General features: G+C 40.7%; 1 protein-coding gene across 9 annotated transcripts in view; it reads left to right on the forward strand.

The window, feature by feature from the left end:
- Positions 1 to 23,475, forward strand: part of LOC147142512 (band 4.1-like protein 1) — a 44,181-nt gene that overhangs the window by 16,655 nt on the left and 4,051 nt on the right. For 2 of the 9 annotated variants that reach the window (XM_086039897.1, XM_086039898.1), the window contains 22 exons: positions 3,491 to 3,619; positions 4,306 to 4,473; positions 6,332 to 6,436; positions 8,237 to 8,279; positions 9,719 to 9,812; positions 10,111 to 10,329; positions 10,672 to 10,759; positions 10,845 to 10,997; positions 11,710 to 11,807; positions 12,253 to 12,428; positions 12,501 to 12,724; positions 12,965 to 13,000; positions 14,299 to 14,448; positions 15,339 to 15,425; positions 15,634 to 17,034; positions 19,575 to 19,622; positions 20,391 to 20,756; positions 21,191 to 21,319; positions 22,343 to 22,396; positions 23,014 to 23,109; positions 23,178 to 23,258; positions 23,351 to 23,461. In XM_086039897.1, coding sequence (XP_085896023.1) covers positions 3,581 to 3,619; positions 4,306 to 4,473; positions 6,332 to 6,436; positions 8,237 to 8,279; positions 9,719 to 9,812; positions 10,111 to 10,329; positions 10,672 to 10,759; positions 10,845 to 10,997; positions 11,710 to 11,807; positions 12,253 to 12,428; positions 12,501 to 12,724; positions 12,965 to 13,000; positions 14,299 to 14,448; positions 15,339 to 15,425; positions 15,634 to 17,034; positions 19,575 to 19,622; positions 20,391 to 20,756; positions 21,191 to 21,319; positions 22,343 to 22,396; positions 23,014 to 23,109; positions 23,178 to 23,258; positions 23,351 to 23,461 — 3,966 coding nt within the window. In that variant the 5' untranslated portion in view covers positions 3,491 to 3,580. Of the gene's footprint in view, positions 1 to 3,490; positions 3,620 to 4,305; positions 4,474 to 6,331; positions 6,437 to 8,236; positions 8,280 to 9,718; positions 9,813 to 10,110; positions 10,330 to 10,655; positions 10,760 to 10,844; positions 10,998 to 11,709; positions 11,808 to 12,252; positions 12,429 to 12,500; positions 12,725 to 12,964; positions 13,001 to 14,298; positions 14,449 to 15,338; positions 15,426 to 15,633; positions 17,035 to 19,574; positions 19,623 to 20,390; positions 20,757 to 21,190; positions 21,320 to 22,342; positions 22,397 to 23,013; positions 23,110 to 23,177; positions 23,259 to 23,350; positions 23,462 to 23,475 lie in introns of those variants that run through there. The other 7 variants (XM_086039900.1, XM_086039899.1, XM_086039901.1 and 4 more) reach the window with 7 other exon arrangements.

Raw genomic sequence — 23,475 nt, forward strand, 5'->3', positions numbered from 1 at the left:
TTGACATTTGTATTCGTTGGCATTCCCTTGCGCAGCAGAGGTCAGGATGAACATTTTATAGAGTTAGTATAACAATTATAAATTGAGTGGATTTTGAAATGAGTAGATTTATGGCAGCTTTTGTGCACTGGTTATTTTCTTACTAAAAGTTGAAGTGGTCTTAATCAGGCTTGTAATCTTATGTTCCATTCCCATTTACATGTACAACTGCTGGAAAATTATAGTCTTCAACAAACAAGACCACTCTGAAACAGACAACCAAAATTGTTTGGAAAGAAAACCAATCATAACAACCAACCCAAATTGTTTTGAAAGAAAATCAATCATAAGAACCAACCAAAATTGTTTTAAAAGAAAACCAGTCATCCCTTAACTCATCTGTCAGCGAAAAGTGTGTGTGGCCCCAATGTAGAATGGAGTGCAGGCTCTCATCAGTATTACAGTGTGATTGTCAATGTTTGCAGTATATGGCAAGCGATGAACTTGTTTGATGTTGGTATGTATGGAGTGTCCTTGTCCCTATCACAAACTCCCCATTGATTTGCAGGATCTATTGTGCCATCGATCAGAAGAGCTGTCACACATCAGACAGAAGCATTGCCGCATTTTAGGGAGTGTCAGAGCTATTTACAACCGCTTGAGATGTTGGGAGTTTACTGCTCGGTTAAGTACCCGCTTCCCACTGGAGTATACAGTATTAGATCTTTTCGGAAGGGCATGTGGACCACTACTAAACATCGTCCGTGGGGATAGAATTTGCATTAGGAATCATAATACACTTAATGAACACAATTTTTTTTGTCTTTCTGAAGTTAGCATGTTTTGAAGTGAGCCACTGCTGTACCCCATATACTGCTGGGCTGTTGGATTTTGCCACCGTGATGACTATGCTCCAGGTGGAGAGCTGTGATGAAACAAGGCGACAGAGAATAGATTCCATTTCCTAATTGGCTTGCACTATTTGTCTGTTAGTTTGAAGATGGTGCCTAACGATTGATTTTAATATACAAGGGAGAACAAAATATCTTCAAAATTTGCAAGTACTGTTTTGCATTGGACTTTGTTTAAAAAAAAAACCCATTAAAGGCCTTAGCTCCCATAATGTTTTTCAATGACTCGGTTAAAATTCCCATTTTCTCCACAATGCAGTGATTTAAAATGTTCTCTTTAAAACCTGTGTCGATCGGCGCCATTAATGGGAGTCAGAACACCATCAGAGGAAGGAAAGAGATCTGGAAAAAAACATTAAGTGAGCCTCCAGGGTCTGACTAGCTCATCCGAGTTGCAGGGGCTCCACTTCAGCTGCACTTGAAGGGGTTCGGGAATCTTTGAAGATGTTGGAGGAAAACGCTGAGCAGACATGTATGGAATTTAAGTAATGACCATGACATTGAATTGGTCCTAAATTAGAACTACTAAATTAGTGAAGTCCTTTACCTGACCTGGGAGGATGGTGAAAGCTTTATAGTGTTGTTCCAATAGATTGGCCAGTGAGGGCTTGACCAAGTGGCCTGGTGTCTGCTGGGGTTGTTGAGCTGGCCACTCCCCAACCTGTTTTGCATCATGGACTGTATACTGTATACATTTATTGTATTTTACAACAGTACTCAACAATATTTCTAAATTCATATGTACCCGTGAATGAAATAGGGACACATGCAGTCTGTTATGAGAATGCATGCAAGCGATGTACGTAGCACGCTGCTCATCAGTGAATATTAGGATATTTCTTTTTTATGGGCTTTATAACTTTATAACAAGAATGTGTAGATAACGTTGTATTTATATAAAATGTATACTGCCTCGGTTGGGTCACCGTCTCTAATCTGTATGTGTCAGCCCAACAGTGACATATTGACCCCGGGCCATTAATGTCGGCCCATGTACCAACTATTTAACAACAGTTGGCAATTACTGTATGTAGCATTATCTCAATTTCAGCAGTTGGATGTTAAACATTTTTAAGTTGGATTGGAGTGTACATTAGCCAAAATCTTTTCCCACTACCGTGTATGTAGCTAAAAGATGCTAGATGCTATGTTAACTAAACCTAGCTATCCTTGCTGAGCTGTGATGCAGTGCTGAACGCCCCTCCAGCATTGCTAAGTGAAGAATGGTCATGTTTTTTTCTGTGTATCTGCGCAACAGTAGCTCAGTCATTTCTATTGGGTATTTCTTAAAAATACATCTTGCCTGGGACTCAATTGTTCTCATCTTTCCTCCTCAGTTTGTCTGTCTGTCACTCCACTGTGGAGAGAGATGATCAGGTGTGAGAGGGAAAAAAGATGTCTGTGCTGTACTGTTACCATGGCAACGAATCCTCTGAGCCGAGCCAGTACTCTTCCACAGGCATGCATACATGCATAGGCCTACTCCCTCCCTGATGCCTTCCCTATCTGCCTTCATAGACTAATGCACACTCCTTAATTAAACTGGAGGCAAAACTGGGAAGCCTGATATTATTCCGAAGGCGGTTCACATCTATCATATTGCCGTTACTAAGTAACACGTTACTGGCATCACTGGTCGGGGTCCCGAAAGATGCTAGATGTTGGCCACTGTTAACGACACAACTGGAACTAGACATTGGAATGAGACGTTGCTATTCGGAAATCTTCTAATGGGGTCAACTTCAATTTGACAGTAGCTATTGATTTTGAGTAACTTTTAAAATGTTTCATTGGCTGAGTGGTCTCAAACGTCAACGAGGTCTACAGTGTACAGTAATAATTGGACTGATCCATTAAAAAGACCAAAACAACAACAACACAAATACCATTACCCCATTACCCGATTTCAGTTTTTTTAATCGCAAATTTTTATATCTCCCAGTTAACTGATGGTTTTATTTATTCACCTAACCAAACCTATCTGTCCCTATTTGAGAAAGCACTTGTCCCCGAACGTAATGAATCAGGCATTTACTATAAAGGGCGATGAGTCTATCGAATTGCTGATTTGGGTTGGAAATGAGCAGGATGCCCTTTTCAAGATAAGTATGTAATTTTGAACAAGTGGTTTTCTCGTTCATATCTACCAAATTTAGTATGTAAATAAGCTTGGGAAATTTAGGGATTTTGTGTGAAATATCATTTGATTCTCAACCAACTGTCGGCAGGTGTTTCATTTATTGCTTTTCCTTCCCACGTGAATTAAAAGTCTAGTTTCAAATCCTCAGACAGCAGTTTACTTCACTGGCCTTCATCAACAATACATTACGCATCCACAGTGTCAAACCCACTGTGGGGGATGTTGAGCAGTCCAACATAATGCACATCTTTATTTTTGTGTTTTGTGCAGTAAAATTCACACCCACAAGAACTCATGAAATATCACATACTAATGGACATACAGTTGAGTTAGACTAAAGAAAATAACTGCAATTCTTATAAACAACAACAAAGGAGTCTGATAATATTTGGTAAGCACCTATTTTCGATCATGTTTTGAATCATTTTTTTCATGTTTGTATTTGTTTGTCTCCCGTCAGGTTTGTGTATTTGCTAAAGTGCCAGAAGTGTGTGCTGAGTGTCCAAGATAAGCCAGGAGTCCTCCCAGACAGCAGGGGGCAGCGGCAGACATGCAGGAGCCAATCTTGGATAGCAAGATGGCAAAACAGGTGGGATTAAAACTCTTCCTCAAACGACCTATGACATCACTATAGAGCAATACAATAATGCGTACCCTCTTTCTATTGTAGATTTTCTGTATTCACATTTTTTTTTTTTTTTTATCAAACAAGAGTTCAAGTTTATGTCGACATGGAGCGTCTCATTATAGCCCCTTGATTTTTTTCTTCTTAATATTTTTTTTTAGATAATAATAAGAGGGCGCCACGGTGGTCGACTGGTTAGCACGTCCGCCTCACAGTTCAGAGGTCGTGGGTTCCATCCCGACTCCGGTCTCCTTGTATGGAGTTTGCATGTTCTCCCCGTGCCTGCATGGGTTTTCTCCGGGTGCTCTGCTTTCCTCCCACATTCCAAAAACATGCATGGTAGATTGATTGGACACTCTAAATTGCCCCTAGGTGTGATTGTGAGTGCGGATGGTTGTTTGTCTCTGTGTGCCCTGCGATTGGCTGGCAACCAATTCGGGGTGTCCCCCTCCTACTACCCGAAAACTGCTGGGATAGGCTCCAGCACTCCCTGCGGCCCTTGTGAGGATCAGCGGTATAGATAATGGATGGATGGATGGCTGGATGGATAATAATAATAATAATAATAATAATAATAATAATTCAATACAGAATGTAACATTTTAATAGTGTTGTGAGACTAATGATATCTTTCTTTTATGTCGCTAAAGGAGCAGAATTCCAAGCCTCTGGATGAACAGAAAGAGAACGATGACACATCTGACAAGACATCCCCAAATAAAAACCTCAAATCACCACAGAAAGGCTCCAAAAGACATAAAACAACGCCGTTTAAAGTAGCACTGATGGATTTGTCAGATTACCCAGGAGAAATTGAGGTATGCGTTATAGAACAAATTATTTTGGATAACACATTTAGTAATTAGCCTTACAACATGATTTGCTTAAACATTTTATTTTATTCTGTCTTCTATTTATCAGTCTCTGTGGGCATTTGATTATTCATCTATAACACACCATAGGGTGGATGTGATAAGGAGGTGAGAAGACCTCATAGGACGTGAGGCAATTTAACATGTTGCCTTAACACACACTGAAACACCTCATCTTTGCAGATCAAAAGTGTTTCCACACATGCATCTGTTGTTTTACTCTAGCAGTGTGAAATGACACTTATCACCTGCTGGGAAGGAATTATGAAGCCTTGTACAACAAGCGTTCCCATGAATCCACCAAAAACATGTCCAAGTGAATTCTAGTTTGGACATTTAACTCATTCACTGCCTGACATTTTCAGATCCACTTTTACCCTAACGTTTGAAAAATGAAAATGAAAAAAAATATAAATAAATTCCTGGGATTGAATGGCTGGACTGTGAAAACGAAAATAAATATGTCAATGGCTGTGAATGAGTTAATGAGTTGCACTTGTAAACACTTCCTGTAGAATAGCAGTTTAAGTCATGCTTCTATGAAGTTACCACAGCTACTGCATTGTCCGAAATACAAACAAGGTCATGGTTTACAGATTACAGTGGCAAGACGATGTGTACTGATTAGTAAAATGGATTAAATGAATGTGGCCCAGTCATTTCGAAAGCCTTCTCATCTGCATGCAAGTGTAATTTTATTGCTTTGAGTTAATTAAAGTGCATTGGGAATGCGACACATTTGTCACCTTTTTCTTCAGCACAGTGAAAACATTCACGCTGTCGACACAGCAACAATAGCTTTCACTATGCTTATGAATGCTTTTACGTCTTGAGTGCTATTAATATTTTCCAGTCCTCACAAGGTGCGTAAAGGAGACTTAGATCCCCAGCAACTGTTGAGAAATGTGAGAGTCTGTCTAAGTAGTGCAGTACTTTAATTGGAGGGTGTCCCATAGTCATGCATAATTTACTGTAAAAAAAAAAAAAAAAAAAAAAATCGATGACAAAACTCCTTCCAACTTTACATTTCTGTGTTTGTCGAGTCATTCAGCGCACACCTTTTGCCAACAGTGCACACAATCTGTTTGAGTCAGTGCACCTGCAATTTAGCAGCTGCTATTTGGTATTACGTACAGTAAGTAGAGGGCTTAGTAAAAGTCTAAGTAAATCAGACCCATTATGTTTACCCTGAACTATTTTCAATTACAATTTGCTTTACATGAACTAAACATAGATAAATGGAGCAAAATTACCCAGATTTGCCTTACCTTCCTTTGACCTTTCATGTGGCATTGGTGGATCACTATTTCAAGCACAAGCAGCGAAATGTTAAGAAATACTGCCTCACATTTACAGTACACCTGTTTCCTTGGCAACACCATGATTCCCTCATACACTCGATTGATTGATTCCCAGCTAGTGTGCCGTGGCACATCAGTATGTTGTTGACACATCATCAGGTGTGTCGCAGGAAATTATCCATTATTCCACTTAATTATACATCATGCCTCCAAGGTTACGAAAACACTCCAATTTGTCTTTAGGTGTGAATGGAAGTGTGAAGTGTTGATTATTTTTATCAATATGCGGCCTGTGATTGGCTCAGGACCACTCTGCAAATACGCTAATTGAGACACAACAGCAGATGATGTCATAATAGTGAACTCAACTTTAACCCTTTCCAGACAAATACGTTGGCAAGGCATGCGCGCTGGACCATGTCACTGCCCACGCTAACGTATTGGAGGACAGCTGCTCTGTTTGTGCTGACATTTGAAACAACCCTGTGCATTTGTCATTGCAGAAACACTCGAAAGGACAGATGCTGATAGACATGGTGTGTGAGCACCTCAACTTGCTGGAGAAGGACTATTTTGGCTTAACCTTTGCAGACACAGACACCCAAAAGGTCAGAAGATTGCTCACCACAGTACTGTAGGAGGCGATTTGAATGCATGAACATCAACAATAGCAATCAGTATTCCTCTCGCTTGTTGGCTGAGTTAACTCTTGCCACTGTGCACCATCCATCATTTAGAGATGGATGGAAAATGTAAATGCTTTGTCAGAATCCGTGCAATTTCTGAAAGTGTGTGCAGCTGGTGGAGAGATGAAAATGCTTCGTTGAACATTTGCAAGATGCATATTTTCAATTTTGCTAAACAAATGAGGCAGAGTCCAAATATGTTATTGTTGGGTGAACTTAGACTGATAAAACCGAAGAGCTGCAAAAACAAAAGTAAAAAATACATTGAGCCATGTGGTCACTGCAACACTGTAAGATGTACAGTGTGGTGAACAAAACTGGTGAAAACCAAAGAAAATTTAACAAAATAAATAAATGAATTAAAAGACATTTCTTGGTGTGATATTCATCTGCCATAGAGCTCTATTTTTGTGCGAATATCAGACGGAATCTGTGCAGGGGCAGGCTAGACTAAGTTTTGGTATTTTTATAGACCTGTGCAAGCGGGCGCAGCGTGTAACATTTAAAAAAGGGTACTTTGTGCTGTTGTGGGTGTGAACACAGCTAATGATAGGCCTTGACATGGTGGAAGAACAAACTGGTTTGTTCAAGTCTTGTGGCAGGTCGAGGTGCACAAATTATTTTGTAAAGTAAGCACTTGGAGAAGGCCTTCCATCCCAAACGTGCGTAATTTTACAGAAATTTCCGAGTCAGCATTCACACCCTTTAAAAAAATCACCTCTGGACAATTTAGTTATGACTGAAATATTTATTTCTGTCCGTCCACTGAGGTTTTATTATTTCTGCTTCTCACAAATCTTGGCATTCCAAACACAGCTCTGTGGTTGATTAAATCAATGCGGATAAATACGCTTGCACAGAGCTGGCTTCTTATCATATAATTACATAATCGTCACTGCAGTGAGCTGAGGGGGGCCTCGCTGTCTGTTCATGTTGACTCATCAGTAGGTTAGTGGTTTTGACAGACGTTGTCCTCCTCAAAGGCAGGTATGCGATTGCGCAACAGGCCACAGAGGATGAGTCTTCCTTTTGATGCTGGAAAAGATGACAAGACCAAGTCCCTCTTAGATCTGGAGTGCTTCCTCCATCAGTAGCATCAATACTGACACATCTTGACAGCTCACTTGTTGTGACTTGTTGCATATTGGATAGTTGATGACTTAGGGTCTGTTCCCTATAGACAAGAAAGGGTGATCTAAAGAAGTAAATCTACATCAATGTTTCAAAATAAGTATTCAAGGGAATATAGGTTGGAAATGATTTGCAAATCAGGGTTAGGGTTAGGATTGGGGTTGGGGAATTGGGACGTGTGAAAACTGATGTTTTATATTCCACAGAGAATATTCCACTGTTTTTCCATTTACTGAATGAGTGTGCATCAAGGTTGCTTTTTGGTCAATGGAACCCGGTGAGCTCTTCTAGCAGCCAAATAACAAATTGTGCCACTGCTGACAATTTAGATCGCTGAATTATCAACCGCGATAAGAGCAGCGGGCTAAAGATCACTCGTTTTGCAATACAATGAAGAAACAGATGTTTTCATCAAATCGTCTCTCTGCATGTTTGCCAGCTCAGTTGTGGAGGACTTGCCTTCTTTATTTAAGCATATGGAGAGACTTTCATTAGGGATACCAATGGCAATTAAAGTGAAACGTGTCACTAGTGTTCACGATTCCCATATTTCCTCTCCACCCTGCATGAATGCCGCCTTCTGTCTTACAGAACTGGTTGGACCCCTCCAAGGAGATCAAGAAACAGATGCGCAGTGAGTATCTTATGCATGAAGTCGAGATGAGACATATTTCACTCTTTTAGTCAAGCTGCAAATCACAATTTATCACTAAATTGATGTAGAAATGAAATATCATGATCTCATCTGCCTAGTTTACGCTCAGCTCTTTCAATACTTACAATAGGGTTTCTGCAATCTAATCAAAATCAAATTCAACAGCTAAAATGGAAATGTAAAAACATTGCTTGGTTTGAATAAAAAAAAAAAAAAATTTAAAATAATTTCTCACCAAACTTGTTTACCTTGTTTTCCAGTTCATGCTGTATTTGAGCACAATCATATGCATAAAGCACAAAGATAATTAGTTTTATTTCATGACGGACCAAGGAAATCAAAAAATATTTACATTGTTGCCATTGGACATTTGCGTGATTTTCCGGTAACTTGTGTTTTACTATCATTGTGCTTGATGTCAACCAGAGTTTGACAGGTTGTTTGTTTGGTTTTTCGGCCACTAACTGAGAGGAGCAGTTCAATGTGAGGCGATGATCATTCGCTAATACAAGCTAACTCACTCCTGAACCATTTGCAGCCTCCAACCCAGTTCTGCCATAATGGCCATGTCCTTAGTACTTCTCATTTATTTTCCAATTCTAACAGGGACTAAATCAATACTCAGCCACAGAGGAAATCAATATAAATCGACATAATAATTTGCCTGGAGCATTTTTGCCTCACGTGACGCCACTTGTTGCACCATATGAGAATGGACAGGTGCACACTGAGCAAAAACACGTATTTTCATGAGTTAATTTATAGAAATCAATTAAATTACAAACTTTGTATACTTATATGCAAGCAGCTATTGTGTTTGGGCATTGTCACATTTTTTCAAGTCATGTTCAGTAGGGGTGTGCATCTCTCCACAAATGACGATTCGATACGGTTTTCGGTATGTTAAGTGCGAAACAATTCAAAGACAGTTCGATTTGAAAGTGGAACGATTTGGTTCAGTTCGATTCAGTGAGATTACGATTCAGTATGGCTCACTTCGAGAGCGTATGATCAGATTACTTATTTATTGCCATTTTACGCACATTTGAATTAACTTGTCAATACTGTAAATGTGCCACTTCCTTCTAAGATATACCTCTCCAATAAAAGACAATTTGATATTTATTTCGATACATTTCACAGTGGAACGATATGATTTGGTTCGATTCGATGTATTCACACCTTTTGTCAAAAAGCTGTTTTCTGGTTCAAACCGGTTTTTGTTACACTCCTAATGTTCATCCTTGGAAAGGTCTTCACTCTATATGCTGAGTAGTCTTCTTTGTCGGAGTTGAATTTCAGCTCTTGTATTGTAATTAATTGTATAATGCAGGTGGCGATGGAGTGTCAGCAAGCGTGTACGTTCTTTGTTTCGTTCAGCAATAAAAAGGACAGGTATGCCAGTAATCATTTTTCAGCTCCCCTTCTCTCTGCAGACAGTCCATGGCACTTTGCCTTCGCTGTCAAGTTCTACCCTCCGGACCCCTCCCAGCTCACTGAGGATATTACCAGGTAGTGTGTTAAGTATGTTAATTCAAGGATAACGTGCATGACACTTCTGCCACTGCTTTGCCATTTCTAATGTTTCCTAAATATGGATGTTTCTATAGAGGTACCGTAACCATTTTGAAGCTATATTTCCCCACACGTCAAAGCAAAGCAAATCCCTCATTCCTTTTTAAGGATTAGAACCGGAATGTAACTAACAGGCGAGGATTTACTGCGCTGAATACGCGTTGGAGCTTGCCATTCCTCTGCCTTGTTTGACTGCCAAAGCCTTCCTCTCCGCCCCTTTTTTCTCATCTGACAGATACTACCTGTGTCTGCAGCTGAGGGATGACATGCTGTCAGGTCGGCTGCCGTGCTCGTTTGTCACCCACGCCCTGCTGGGCTCCTACACGGTCCAAGCTGAGCTCGGCGACTACGATCATGACGAGCATGCATTGGACTATGTCAGCGATTTCCGTTTCGCTCCCAATCAGAGTCGTGAGCTGGAGGAGAGAGTGATGGAGCTCCATCGAAATTACAAGTACAACTCCACACACTGTTGTATACGTCTCACTTCAAGCCATCAAACTATGATCATTTTAATAGGAATTTGTTCTCCATGAGTTTGTTGTCTGGGTTAGGGTTAGCAATAATCATACCCCTAGCCCTAAACCCTAAACCCTAACCATGTCCCTTTCATCACGTTGTCTTGTCATCTTTTTTAGTGCGAATCGGCAAACTTGTTATAAACACTATGCAATAGATTTTGGTGTGGATACTAAATTATCAAGTAGTTTTGCTCTCAATGTGCACGATAAGGGCTTTATAAATTAAGACTGTGAACATGCTTATTGATGTTGGTTACAGATCTTTCTACCCACAGGGGTATGACTCCAGCGGAGGCTGAAATTAACTTTTTGGAGAATGCAAAGAAATTGTCCATGTATGGTGTGGACCTGCACAATGCCAAGGTTGGCTGCGTGAATTTATAAAGGCAGACGGTTTCCGACGCTCGTCACTCATTTCCGTACGTTTGCTGACTCATTTCCCCTGCAGGATTCCGAAGGGATCGACATAATGTTGGGTGTCTGCGCCAACGGTCTGCTGGTGTACCGCGACAGGCTGAGGATCAACCGCTTTGCTTGGCCAAAGATCCTTAAGATCTCCTATAAGAGGAGCAACTTTTATATTAAGATAAGACCTGGAGAGGTACGGATCCTTGGCAAGAATAAGTAGCGCTTGTAACATAATAAAAAACAAATCTGTAGTGCTAGTTTCTAAAAATCATGGCTCAATAGACATGTAATTTTCTTCAGAGGAACATTCGGGAAAATGTCATTGTAAAAAAAATACAGCTACTCGCTGCTTACATATGCTGCAGGTAACTCACAATGAGTCAACGAAGCAAAACACATACGTATGCACGTACACATAATTCATAATGAATAAACGACTAATTCCTAATACTGTAATATTGAATTAGCTTCTTTGCCTGGTGGACTCTCTGTCCTTCCCTGTGTGTAAAACAGTGGCACAGCTTGTCCTCCATCCTGAAAATCACTATGTTAGGTTGTATGCACCAGTCAAGTGACTGCCACACAGTGAGCCTGTGATTGGGCCACATAAAGAGTCCCTTCAAGTGAGCTGCTGCAGCTGCAGCCATGAAAACCTCTCTCCCAACTCGTAAACATGTGATGTTTTGAACACATTTGTTTTTGTGGGGCAATCTATACGATGAAATGCAGTGACAGCAGTTTATTGAACCTCAAAGCAAAGATTGTTATTGATTTGAGTGTCCATGAAAGAAACTTCAAAATGTCTTGAATAAATATGAAAATTACAAAAAAAAATAAAAATAAGAAGAATCTCAAAGTGCTCAAGTGCCACTCACCTTGTACTTTTTGTCCCCCCCCCTTCTCAGTATGAGCAGTTTGAAAGCACAATTGGTTTTAAGCTACCTAACCACAGAGCTGCCAAAAGGTTGTGGAAAGTCTGCATCGAGCATCACACCTTCTTCCGGTAAGAATCTATTTGTTTTTGTCCTGACTGGTTCAGCTGACCGGTGAGCTCGACAAAACATTTCATTTGTACATCTGTCGGTGTCCTTCATTCCTTAGCGGTTCGCAGACAATGCGGTCATCGCTTTACAGGTCTTTCAAGTTCAAGTCGTAGTAATTCATACAAAATGAGATGAGCTATAGATATAAAGATGTAAAGCAGCCAGACTGAAAGGTTTAACAAAAATCTTTTACTAGCTTCTCAATGACTGCTCTGCTACAGAGGACATTAAAAGAATATGCCGTAGGAAAATATTAAAACGTCTTGGCCTAGGAACTGATAAAAGACCTTTGAAATCCTTTCGGGAAGCATGATTTGCTTTCCAGCTCCAGTGCCCCCTTTGTCCAGCTGCCTTTTTGAAAGTGGATGAGCTAAAAATGTCTGAATCAAGTTTCTGCTTCCTTAGGTTGGTTTCTCCAGAGCCTCCCCCTAAGGGCTTCCTAGTGATGGGCTCAAAGTTTCGATACAGTGGAAGAACGCAAGCTCAAACCAGACAGGCCAGCGCTCTCATAGACCGACCCGCTCCTCACTTCGAGCGGTCCACTAGCAAGAGGCACTTGCTCTCCAGAAGTTTAGACGGAGGTAAGAGGATCATCCCATCCACTGCGTGCAAGGTTCGTTAACTTGTTAAGGTAACGCCGCTCCCTTAACCAGCAGAGTTCTCCCGGCCGGTGTCAACCATGTGCGAGAATCACGATGGCCTCTTCCGTCACAGCATCAGCGAACAGCGTTGTCTCCGCAGCCCGTCTGTGGATGAGCAGGAAACAGAGCTGGAGCCCAGTTTGGAACAAGACGAGGAGGATCTGGACCATGACGAGATGGAAAGAGACAATGACCAGGATGGAAATGTCTCGCCAAGCAAGAAGAAAGAAATAATGGTGGGTCACAATTCCTTATGAGTTTTTGTGAAATAATCATCACGTGAAGACATAACCAGTTGAGGTTTAGTCAACACAATGTACTGCCGGCTTTGCTCAAACTAACACTATCCTTTCCTTTGACTTCTTTCTTGTCCGCAGTGCTCATAATATCACACTTTACAGTGAAAAATGCATACTCATGACAAGTTTGTTGTTCCTAAAATGAGTTTTTCTTATTTTCCACTTGCTGACCAAAAGGAGAAGGCTGGGTCACCAGTTGACAGTAAACAGGAGGTACATCACCTGCTGATTTAGTCTCTGTCTGTCTGCTTTCAACCCATCAAAGGCCTTTTGCAACAAATTGGCCTCTACCTCTACTCCTCTACTGTCTCTATCTCTTTTTTTTTTTTTTTTTTATACGGACATTCATCCATTTTTCTGTACCACTTGTCCTCATTAGGCTTATTGGTTACCACACATGATCACATTCACACTAATGGACATTTCAACGGTCACCCAGTTTGCTTGTATGCTTTATTATCAGAGTGAAAAATATGAATGAATAAAAATTCAAAACATACCAATAAAGTGTAAATACTTTTAAATTTAGGTTAAAAACTCTTCTCTTTTTCCATACCTATGATTAAGGTCTTAGTGTAATCACATTTTCAAAAGTCTTGTTCTTGCCCTGTATGCACTTTTACTAATTTTAGTAAACTATTTTATTGCTTTACTTTGCTTTTAAAGTACTTCAACTCTTTTCCTGTTTTTAACTGTTGTACTTTTAATTACATTATGTGACACATTTTGAGTTACGTGGTGTATGAAATGCGCTATAAATCAGTGCTTCTATTATTTATTTATTTTTATTTTTTTACAACTCCAAGCCAGGTACTGCCTATGTACTGGTAATCATCTAACTGGTAATCAATATTTAAAAAATTCATTTCATATTAGGCTCCCTGTAAAATACCCCGCCTCAATTTGTGATCTTTTTTTTTTTTTTCTTTACACTAAATATGCTGTAACCCTTCGGCCTTTGTGTATTTTAATCAAAGAATGTCAAAGAACTTTTATCAAGTCACCTGGGAATATACTGTATGTGCATCCACAATCTAATATTATAGATTCTGTAACTATATATAAAGACATTAGTTGAACAGTTGTAAAATGAAGCGATAACATTTGTACATAATTTGAGTCAATGGATAAATGTCACACACCAAATCACGTACGTCATCACCCAAAATGATCTGTTGTGGGGTTTCCATATCACTGTGTGAAAGTGCACACAGTGGCATCAATCGCCTGTTTTTCTGGGTCCGCTGTACAGTAGGACATTGTATGATTGTACAATATGTGTTGCCGAAAGATTCACTGGAAGTATTAGAAGTAGTAATTATCTTAAAAAAATGTATCCTGCGTTAGCTTTTGTCGAACATCCTACCTACGCAATTCGTCTAAGAACAATCTCTTTTGATTATGGCTGTTAATCAACTCGTGCGATGAGTTGATGATGAGTGATGTTGACAGCCTTCTAATGTCTGCTTGTCTCTCTACTCTTCTTTCTCCATTCACACATTGCACTCCAGTTTCTGGATAAGTCACAGGATGTGTTGCTGAAGCACCAGGCCAGTATCAATGAGTTGAAGAGAGCCCTGAAGGAACCCAACAGCAAGCTGATGAGCCGTGAGAAGCGCCTGTCAGCATCATCGCCACCCAGCACGCCAGAGAAAAAGGCTGTGAGTTGGGGACGCGTGGGAATAACATTTTTTAACATCAAGTCGATATTTTGCAAATTCAGTGAATTTTGGTCCATTGTCTTCAATTGTCTACAATTGTTTTTTCATTTGAATGTGACTTTACGATTAGGTACCTTATTAAATATTCCATCTGCACTGATCTCACTTGATCTAGACAGTACCTCAAAAGTACTTGAATGTGACGGACAAGTGTCCCTGCGTGAGACAATGAGCTCCCAGCCGTTCATGATATCTCTGTCATCAGTGAACGGCTAATGTTGATGAGCAAGCACCAGTCAAAAGTCTGACTGTGTGGTATATGCGGCTGTCACTTTGGAATGTTTTTATTACAGTTTTTGTGATTACTGATTATTAGCCAATTGTTGTAGGTTATTTGGTGATGTTTAATGAATAAACAAAACCAAAGACAGTAAATTAAATCATATTTTGCCTGTCAATCATGAGCCCTTATAATCGTCAGCACTTTCCTCACCCTTACGAAGCCCTCGCTAGTTGGGCTCCAGAAAATCGCAGCTTTAGGCAGACAATTGATCATGCTTGTGGAACATCAAACATTTTTTGGAGCAGAAAATGTCATCTATTTTGTGTCTTGTTATTGTGCTTTAGAAAGACAGGTAATGTTCCCATTGACCGAGTCGAACAGATAAAGTCTTGGAGCCAAAAAGTATTTGAGTAGTTAGTCATCTGAATTTCAAATGATTTTGGTCGGTTGTTTTCGAAGTTGTCAAAGAAAGGATCCCACATCAAAGTTAGCACCTAATGATCTCATAATGTTTTTCTTTCACAAGCCAGCTCTCTTGTATCTTTTTACTCGGTCAGAGCACTAATGGCTGTTCTTTCTTCCCTTCAACCTTCCTCGTGCCGGCTAGTTGGGGGGCCGAGTGGTGGGAAAAGACCCCATTAACAGCCACTCTGTTGAGGGGTTCATCCAGAAGAATCTCACGACTTCACCTGAGGTTGAATGTTTCTCAATTTTTCTTTGTGTGATGATGTGACACCCTTCATACCATTTGTAGTTTGGTGAAATCAACTCTATCATAGGAGTAAAATCTCATGAATCCAGAATCATGTTGACCAAAACTTCCATCAATCATGGAGATTGTATTATCTGTACCGGTAGTTATATTTGGCTTGTCTAACTTTGTTTAATCTATACCAACGTAGGGCTCTGAGGATTGGGTATTGATTGAACACCAAGAAAGTTACCATCAAGACCATGACTGGAAAGTGAAAGAAAATAACACGTCTCCTACATCTGATTCCTCTTGGGACAAAAATAAGCAGGAAAAAGAGATAAACGTTGCCAAGACAGTGCATATCAATGTAACAGAATCTGACAGAAAAGAAATGAAAACCCATATTGATGAATTTCCATCACCAAAATCATCCAGAGAGGCAGCTGGTTGCTATGAGCAGCGGACGACTAACAAAGGTCGTTTTCAGATTCAGTTATCAGCAAATGCAGACTTGTGTCAAGACAAATATCTAAGCAAACAATCTGAAGCTTCAAGCGCTGATGCAAATGACAGTTTGGCGCTGGGCTCACATCAGATGAAGGAACACACATCTTCAATGCAGAGACAAAAGAGGCGACCCCGGAGCTTAAACCTGGGAATGCCTCCGGAACTTGTCCACGAGGAAGGAGATAGTGATTCTTCTGAAAAAGAAAACGAGGACTTAGACTTGGACAACAATTCCGACAAAAATTCTGAATCAGGAAACCATTGTCAATCAGCAGTGTTGGCGTTGGTGAAAGGTGACAAAGACCCAGAAACGAATCAGCCTTTCAGGGCCTATGAAGACAGCATACTGGAGGACAAAGTGGCAGGAGAAAGCAAGGACGCTTCCACCCTAGATGCAGAACCAGTCAAACGAAACTTGAACCAGGTTGGGCCGTCAGAAATAAATGGACCTGGGAATTTAGAGCACGAAAGTTCATTAGCAAGCGTGAAAGGGGATTGCCCAATGAAACTAAGAGGAAAGGGCTTTATTGACAATAAAGAGCTAGCAGAGGTAAAACTGCGACAGGTCAGGACACATGAGAGGAAGATAAGTAGTTCTGGAGGAGAGGATATTGAGAGTCTAATTGGAGACAGGCGTCAGAGGACGTCACTCCACCGACTGTCCGGCAGCCATCAGTCAGAAATTACCAGGATCGTTCCTCTAAAGCCAGAACGATCAAAAAGCATCGCATGTAAGGACGACAGGGACAGGGCAGGACAGGATGAACAAACGCGTGTCTTAAGAAGAGAATACCGCTGGTCGGTCGGCTCTCCAGAGGGATCCTCAGATCTCAACTGGACTGATGTCTCTAGCCTCCATCCAGCATTTGAAGCAAATTTGGAGAAAATCACCAAACAAGAGCACCCTGATGACAGCTCTCATCCCTGCCGAGGGCCTTCTGAAAGTCCCATGTTTGCGTTAAAGAACACGCCTCTTCCTAAAATAATTCCTCCAGCCCCACCAGTCAAAAGCAAGAAGGCCCGGGAATCGGGACTAATCCTGCGGAACAGCAGGAATGCCGTCAGAGAGACGAGCCAGGAAGCAGTCAAGAAGAGACACTCGGTAACTGTGCTTGGCATCTGCTTTTCAGTCAGTGGAAGTAAAGCATCGCATGAGCTTCTTCAGACATGCACGCCATTTTTGTTTTGGTCATTTTCAGTGCCTCTCAGTGCAGTAGACAGTCATCCATCTTCACTCAATGTGAAGAGCAGTAGAGATGACGCTTCCTTCATCTGGATGGCACATTAAATACCAGTAGTGCATTTTCCCCTCTATAAGTATCAGCCTACCATTCACTGCACCCTGTCTGGTAAAGCTGTGGCGCTCACCTGTGAATTGTGGGAAACGCAGTGGGAAATCATTAGAATGACGCTTTTATTCATGCTTTCCTCGATCGTCAACTCAAAGAAACTAACAGCTACAGTGGAACCTCATTCCTAAATCACAATCCGTGCCATTTCTGCTTCGATAGTCGTCATCATGTTGTCCTTGTTGCCATCACTGGTCTGTGATTGCTTGTCAAAAAAGACGAAAGAAAAAGCAGTCATTCTTGTGGAGTTGTTCCTGCTTATGCTCATTGAGTCAAAGTCTTGAGAGATTTACTGAGATGATTCAACCCATGGATTTTTGCGCACTTTTAAACCACATTTTTTTTCAAATATTGATAAGTCAAATTCCTTGTATTCAACCTTACAGCTTTTCATCTTTAGAGGTTCCACTGTAGCAGAAAATTAAAACTCATATTTTAATGCTTGGATGGATTTTTTTCAGTTTCCACTGCAACGTCAAGCTGAAACGCAACATTATTATTTTGCATGTTGCATACTATTTGCATGCACAAATAAAAAAAAGACATTTACCTAAGAGAGGTCAAACAGAATTGTCATTTACTCAGAGCAATCTCCCTAAACTCACTGCAGATGATTGCAGTGTTTTGGCACCGTTCACTGAAGAACTACATTAAAAAGGATCAAGAGAATTTAAACAAAAATGTTTGATTCTTCAGAGAAGCATTAATCTGTTATTCTCTGTACCTTTACCTGGATAAAAAGATTATAGTACACAGGTTCCTCTGTTGGTGAAAGCACAGCAGGCAGTGAGCCGCCAGACACACAACTCTCTGCCATTCCCATTTGGTGCTTTCATCCCACTGTCGGTATCATTAGGAGCATGCACGCATTTGGCATTGTAATGAAAAGAAAGTGAAGAGAATAGACCTGACAGCTTTCATCATTTCCCACCTTCTTCATCTGGGTCCAACTCTTATTATATATTGGATTAAGCAGGCATGGGGGTGTGTTGCATTGTTTCCATCTGTGTGCAAACAACCTCCCGAGCAAACATTGACCAAATCAGGATTAGGAAAAAATAAATGTAGTGCGCTTGTCAACATGTTGACCGAATCGCTCAGTCATTTTGGTGCTCAGCACAATTTACTTATTTTTCTTATTTTAGAATCCACTTATTTTGCTGTGCTGAAATCTACTCGTTGCACACCTTGCATGATTTTCTTGTCCGTCCTTTATTATTTCTAACAAGTTTATATGGATGTTTTTTTTCCTAATTTGAGTAAGCCCATGTGCCTCCTTACTGTTACGTCAACAATTTGTAGTTGTAATATTTTAGCAAGAAACAGGAAGTCGACACACATCAGCCTTTGTGGGCCACATAAAATGATGCTGCGGCCCAAATCGGGCCCCTGGGCCTTGAGTTTGAAACTATTATTTTGATATGTTAAAACTTGACATTTTTATGTGTAGTCACTGTTCAAAAAAATGGAACACATAAATCACTTTTTTTATAGTAAGAGCAAACAATGTAAAGCCAAGTCATTCCCCAGTGGAAGACTTCCGATTCATACTAAAAATCAAAGTGGGAAAATGAAATGCAGACTGATAACACTCATAATGTGACTCAGGAGTGTTTACGGCTTCCATATGTTTTATGCACTGCCGCAATGTCTTCGCATACTCCCACGGATAGTCTCATGGGGGATCTCCTTCCAGACCTGTATCCAGGAATTAGTCAGATCCTGAAAAGTTAGTGGTGCAGTGATACTTGATGAGGGGTAGGTTTGGGGAACAAGCAGGCGACTCAATAGCATCAATACATTTCTCATCTGCTGACACATTTCAGCATGCGCCAAAAGGGGTCCATGGCCCAGGACCATGCAGCATCGTGGTCCACAAATAGCGTTCTGGCGCTTTTGGGCCGAGTCTGAGAATGTCGTGCTGATGTCCTTTCCACCTTTTGTCCGTCCAATTTGCTGAAGAAGTGATATTAATTTGTGTGTTTTTTTAAATTAGCCTTTTGTTCTCATTATTTAACTGGAAAACTGACCCAGAGAGGTAAGATTCACTTGGAGTTAAATTGCGATGATTTTGTGTTCCTTTTATTTTTTTCAAGCTCATGCGCCTTCTCGCTGCCAACTGTATACAAATTTCAAATGTGTTTTTACTTGAGCCAGTTCGTCTTGCAGAAACCTTTTCAAGAACACTTGTGTATTGGAGGCCTGGTCAGTGGGTTCTAGAATGTGTTTTTTTCAGGGCTGGATTCCACTTCACCTTGTCTTAATGTGTTGTTTCTTCTGCTTCCACTTGCAGGAGCCTATCTCTGCTCCCTTTGTTTATGATGAGCCGTTTGATTCCAAGGTTATTCATTTGTATTCAAACTCATTTTCTGGTGTTTCACTCCTCATCTCCATCTCTTCACTTACATGATTTCCAAGTAACTACAGCAGACTCCTTTTGTGAGGTTATAAATTACTTAAATGTATTCCTTTTCACTGACTATCTACAAAGTAGCTTTAATTGGACGTGCGGATTCAAAATAAGTAGTCTCGCATTTGGCTATTAGTGAGATGATACTGTTTGCTCCCAACATGTATTTAAAAAAAGATTACCGGTACTTTTGATGCTTGGAATAAAATCGTTATTACTTTTATACTTCTTTTTTATTGGTGTCTGACTTTAAAACCGTCTTTTGATAAATTGGATTTTAGTATTTGCTGATGAAAGTGCTGTGAGTGCATCATAAGTAGGACGTCATCTTAAAATGAAAACCATGACATTCACATCAATACACGTTTGGCTTCGGCTCAATGTACTACAGCTTTGATTTGCATTATATTTAGCAATAATAAATTCCTCCGGCATATGGTATTTACATTGGCTGAAACGGTTTCTCCCAATAAGGATAATTTTCACAAATACATATTTACAGTTATAGCATAGTGAATATTTTTGGGCTTCCTTTTCAAACCACAATCACCATACCGCAGTGTTCTATGATCTAGTGTTCAGTGTATGTGAATTCAAGCATGCGCTCAAGGCCATCACATGCCATCGCTATCATTACTCTGCAGTCACAGGCTGTAATCTCAGAGTGGCGACTCTTTCTGTATAACCCCCCCGCCCCAGAAGGAGCTCAGTGACAGGAGGCCGCATACGATTGTAGTCCCAGAGGAGGAGCAAGAGCAGGAGCAGGACACTGTGGCCTACATGAGGGAGGCCCATCTAGGCATCGAGCGCAAGTGCTCCAGTATGACAGTCAGCTCCACATCGAGCCTTGAGGCTGAAGTTGACTTCACGGTCATAACAGACCTCCATTCCTGCGTGGAGGACATCCCTAGAGGCACGTCCTATTCGGGAGAGAAGGAGCGACAGCCCGAGGTGGGACGGGAGGACTTTGAGGAAACGTCAAGGTTCTACTCTGCGCGTCTAATGGGACAAATGGACAAATCTCCCATAGAGGAGAAACTTCCTGAGGAGGCAATGTATCATGAGGTAGACAATTGACTGTTTTCAGTCTTCATCAGCATCACCTCGTGGATTCATCCCACTCGGCCGACCTGCTCCGTTGGTGTTTTCTGTTAATGATTCCCCCTGGTTGATTTTATGATCCATTGTTGTTAATATGATTTTGCCATGATTTTTAATTCAATTGATTTCTTTTTTTATGTCATTCCCTAGGTTCCATTCCTGCTACATTTCCATTTTGATTCCCCCTGGTTGATTCAATGACCCATTGTTGTTAATTTGATTTTGTCATGATTTTTAATTCAATTAATTTCTTTTTTGTCTCATTCATTAGGTTCCATTCCTGCTACATTTCCATTTTGTTGCAAGCAAAAAGCCTGCGTTAAATAACCAAATAAATAATTGATGTTTATGAGAAGAAGAACTTGTTGTTTGATCAGAATACGTTTTGTTTTCCACAGCCCCCAGTGGCAAGGAGAGAGCCCAGTGCCGTGACTATGGCCCAGAGGCTAAAGAGGGCCGACTCCAAGACAGAGTCTCACACAAACGGGTCAGAAGTTCAAGCGCCCATCACAACTGTTTCACCACAGGTAAATCATTGCTGATTGCTTCTGAGTTAAATAATATCAACTCTTTGCAAAGTGTCTGTCAGTGATGTTGAATTTTATCTGTATTTAAAACGTTTTATTTGTTGTCGTTATGTAATGTGCAGTTTTAGGAATGACGTCATAGGCGGTCATGTCACACATGAGTTGTATTGACATAGTTGTACCAGCAGAGGGAGGCAAGTCATGTCAACAAGTAGCTTCAAGACCTGACTGCTGCAGTCTGCATGTCAAGGAGAGCTTTTGCTCTTAGACTGAAGGAAAAGTGTCCTGTTGGAGGATGACCTTAAACATGACACACATGCCTTTGAATGTCCTTTAATGACTTGACAGTGTAGTCCATGCAGCTCAGTGAGAACCTTTTATGGTTAGTCATGAAGAATAGACTACACTCTAAAAACAGTTGGGTTAAAAGTAACCCAATTTTGGATGAAACATGGACCGATCCACAAATTTGCTCAATTTCACCCACCTTCTTGTATTGTTTTGTACAAAACAGCCCGATTTTTGGGGTTGTTTGGTATAAAACTACCCAAAACATCGGGCTGTTTTCTGCAAAAACAACCCAGAAAGTTGGGTCAAATTGACCCAAGTAGTGGATTGGTCCATTTTAGCCCCCATCTGTGTTATTTTTACCCCAACAGCATAATAAATAATAATAGATTCGAGAGTAGCACATAATACCTCGTTACGAATCCAAAAGTTATAACCAAACTTCTGGCATATCAGATAATAATGAGAGAGATGTTAATTCTACAATGTGCCATAGAATGGCATTGTAAATGCTAATGCTCATATTTCTTCTATAACTGGAAACTTACATTATATATTGCACCTGAATGAACTCAGGCTATGATGTTTACAAATTATGCGAATAACAGATTAGGACCACTCCAAATTTTGGTCCCAGCGTGTCCCTGCCAACAATTATTTAACAACTGTGCCCAAAACTGTTTGTCCATACTAACATAGTAATATGTTTGAAGAAGACTTGTATCCTTCTTACAGAGACTCTCCTTCACCCGAGATACTCCTGTTAGCCTTAAAGAAAATGGATCACCGGTAAGCATGTGATAAAACAAAATTACTATTCATCAGTGAGATGGATTGTGTGTTTTTAGGGTCACAATCTTTAAAGTGGAAGTCAACCCAAACATTTCTTTCCAATTATATGTTCCATGTGCCCCTAACCCTAAATAAGCAAAATCCACCCGTTTTTATCCATCTCATTTGGCGGACATTTTGTCACTTGCTATCGACTGAAACTGGCATCACTGATGCTCAGGGCTCAGGTAACAACCAATCATGGTTCACCTGTTTTCTGAAGCTGAGCCGTGATTGGATGTTACCTGAGCCCTGAGCAACTGTGATGTCGTTTTCAGTCGACAGCAAGTGACAAAATGGCCGCCCCCTGTGATGAATAAAAACGGATGACTTTTGCTGCTTAATTCATATTCCACAACCACAATATTAATCATAATATCACGTTTAAACTAATAAGGCTGTATAGAACATTTTGGGGTTGACTTCTTCTTTAAGTCATGTACCTTTACCTATAAATTGTCTGTAAAGCTGATTGTGAGTGTGATTGCTTTGTGACTTTGCTGCGACTCTGAGAATGCTGAGTGGTCGCACCATTTAAAATGCCTCTTCACTTATACTGTAAATGTGTCATAAAGGTAAAAGCCTGCACTAAAGGCAATGAGTCCATTGTATCGCCACTGACCATCACTGCAGAAAGTGTCACCACTGCAACCACAACGCAAGTTACCAAGGTAATCCCTAAAGAGCAAGTCGACTTCCATGCGAAAACGAATAACCTCTTTCTATATGCATGGTGCAGACGGTCAAAGGTGGCTACTCAGAGACCAGAATTGAGAAAAGAATTATCATCACTGGAGACGACGACGTCGATCAACATCAGGTGAGGAATCGTAATTGCAGATTACTCGTGATAGTCAGCCGACCGAAGAACTTCTTGACCTATTACCTTGATATGGCTTCTGCCCCATGCAGGCCCTGGCGATGGCAATACAAGAGGCCAAGCAGCAGCACCCCGACATGCTTGTGACGAAAGCAGTAGTTATAAGGGAAACCGAGTCTCCCACTGAGGAGTTACAACAGAAGGTAGAGGAAAACCA

This window comes from Filicampus tigris, chromosome 9 (genome assembly GCF_054856515.1).
Source record: "Filicampus tigris isolate MCC_2025a chromosome 9, RoL_Ftig_1.0, whole genome shotgun sequence".
NCBI classification, from domain to species: domain Eukaryota; kingdom Metazoa; phylum Chordata; class Actinopteri; order Syngnathiformes; family Syngnathidae; genus Filicampus; species Filicampus tigris.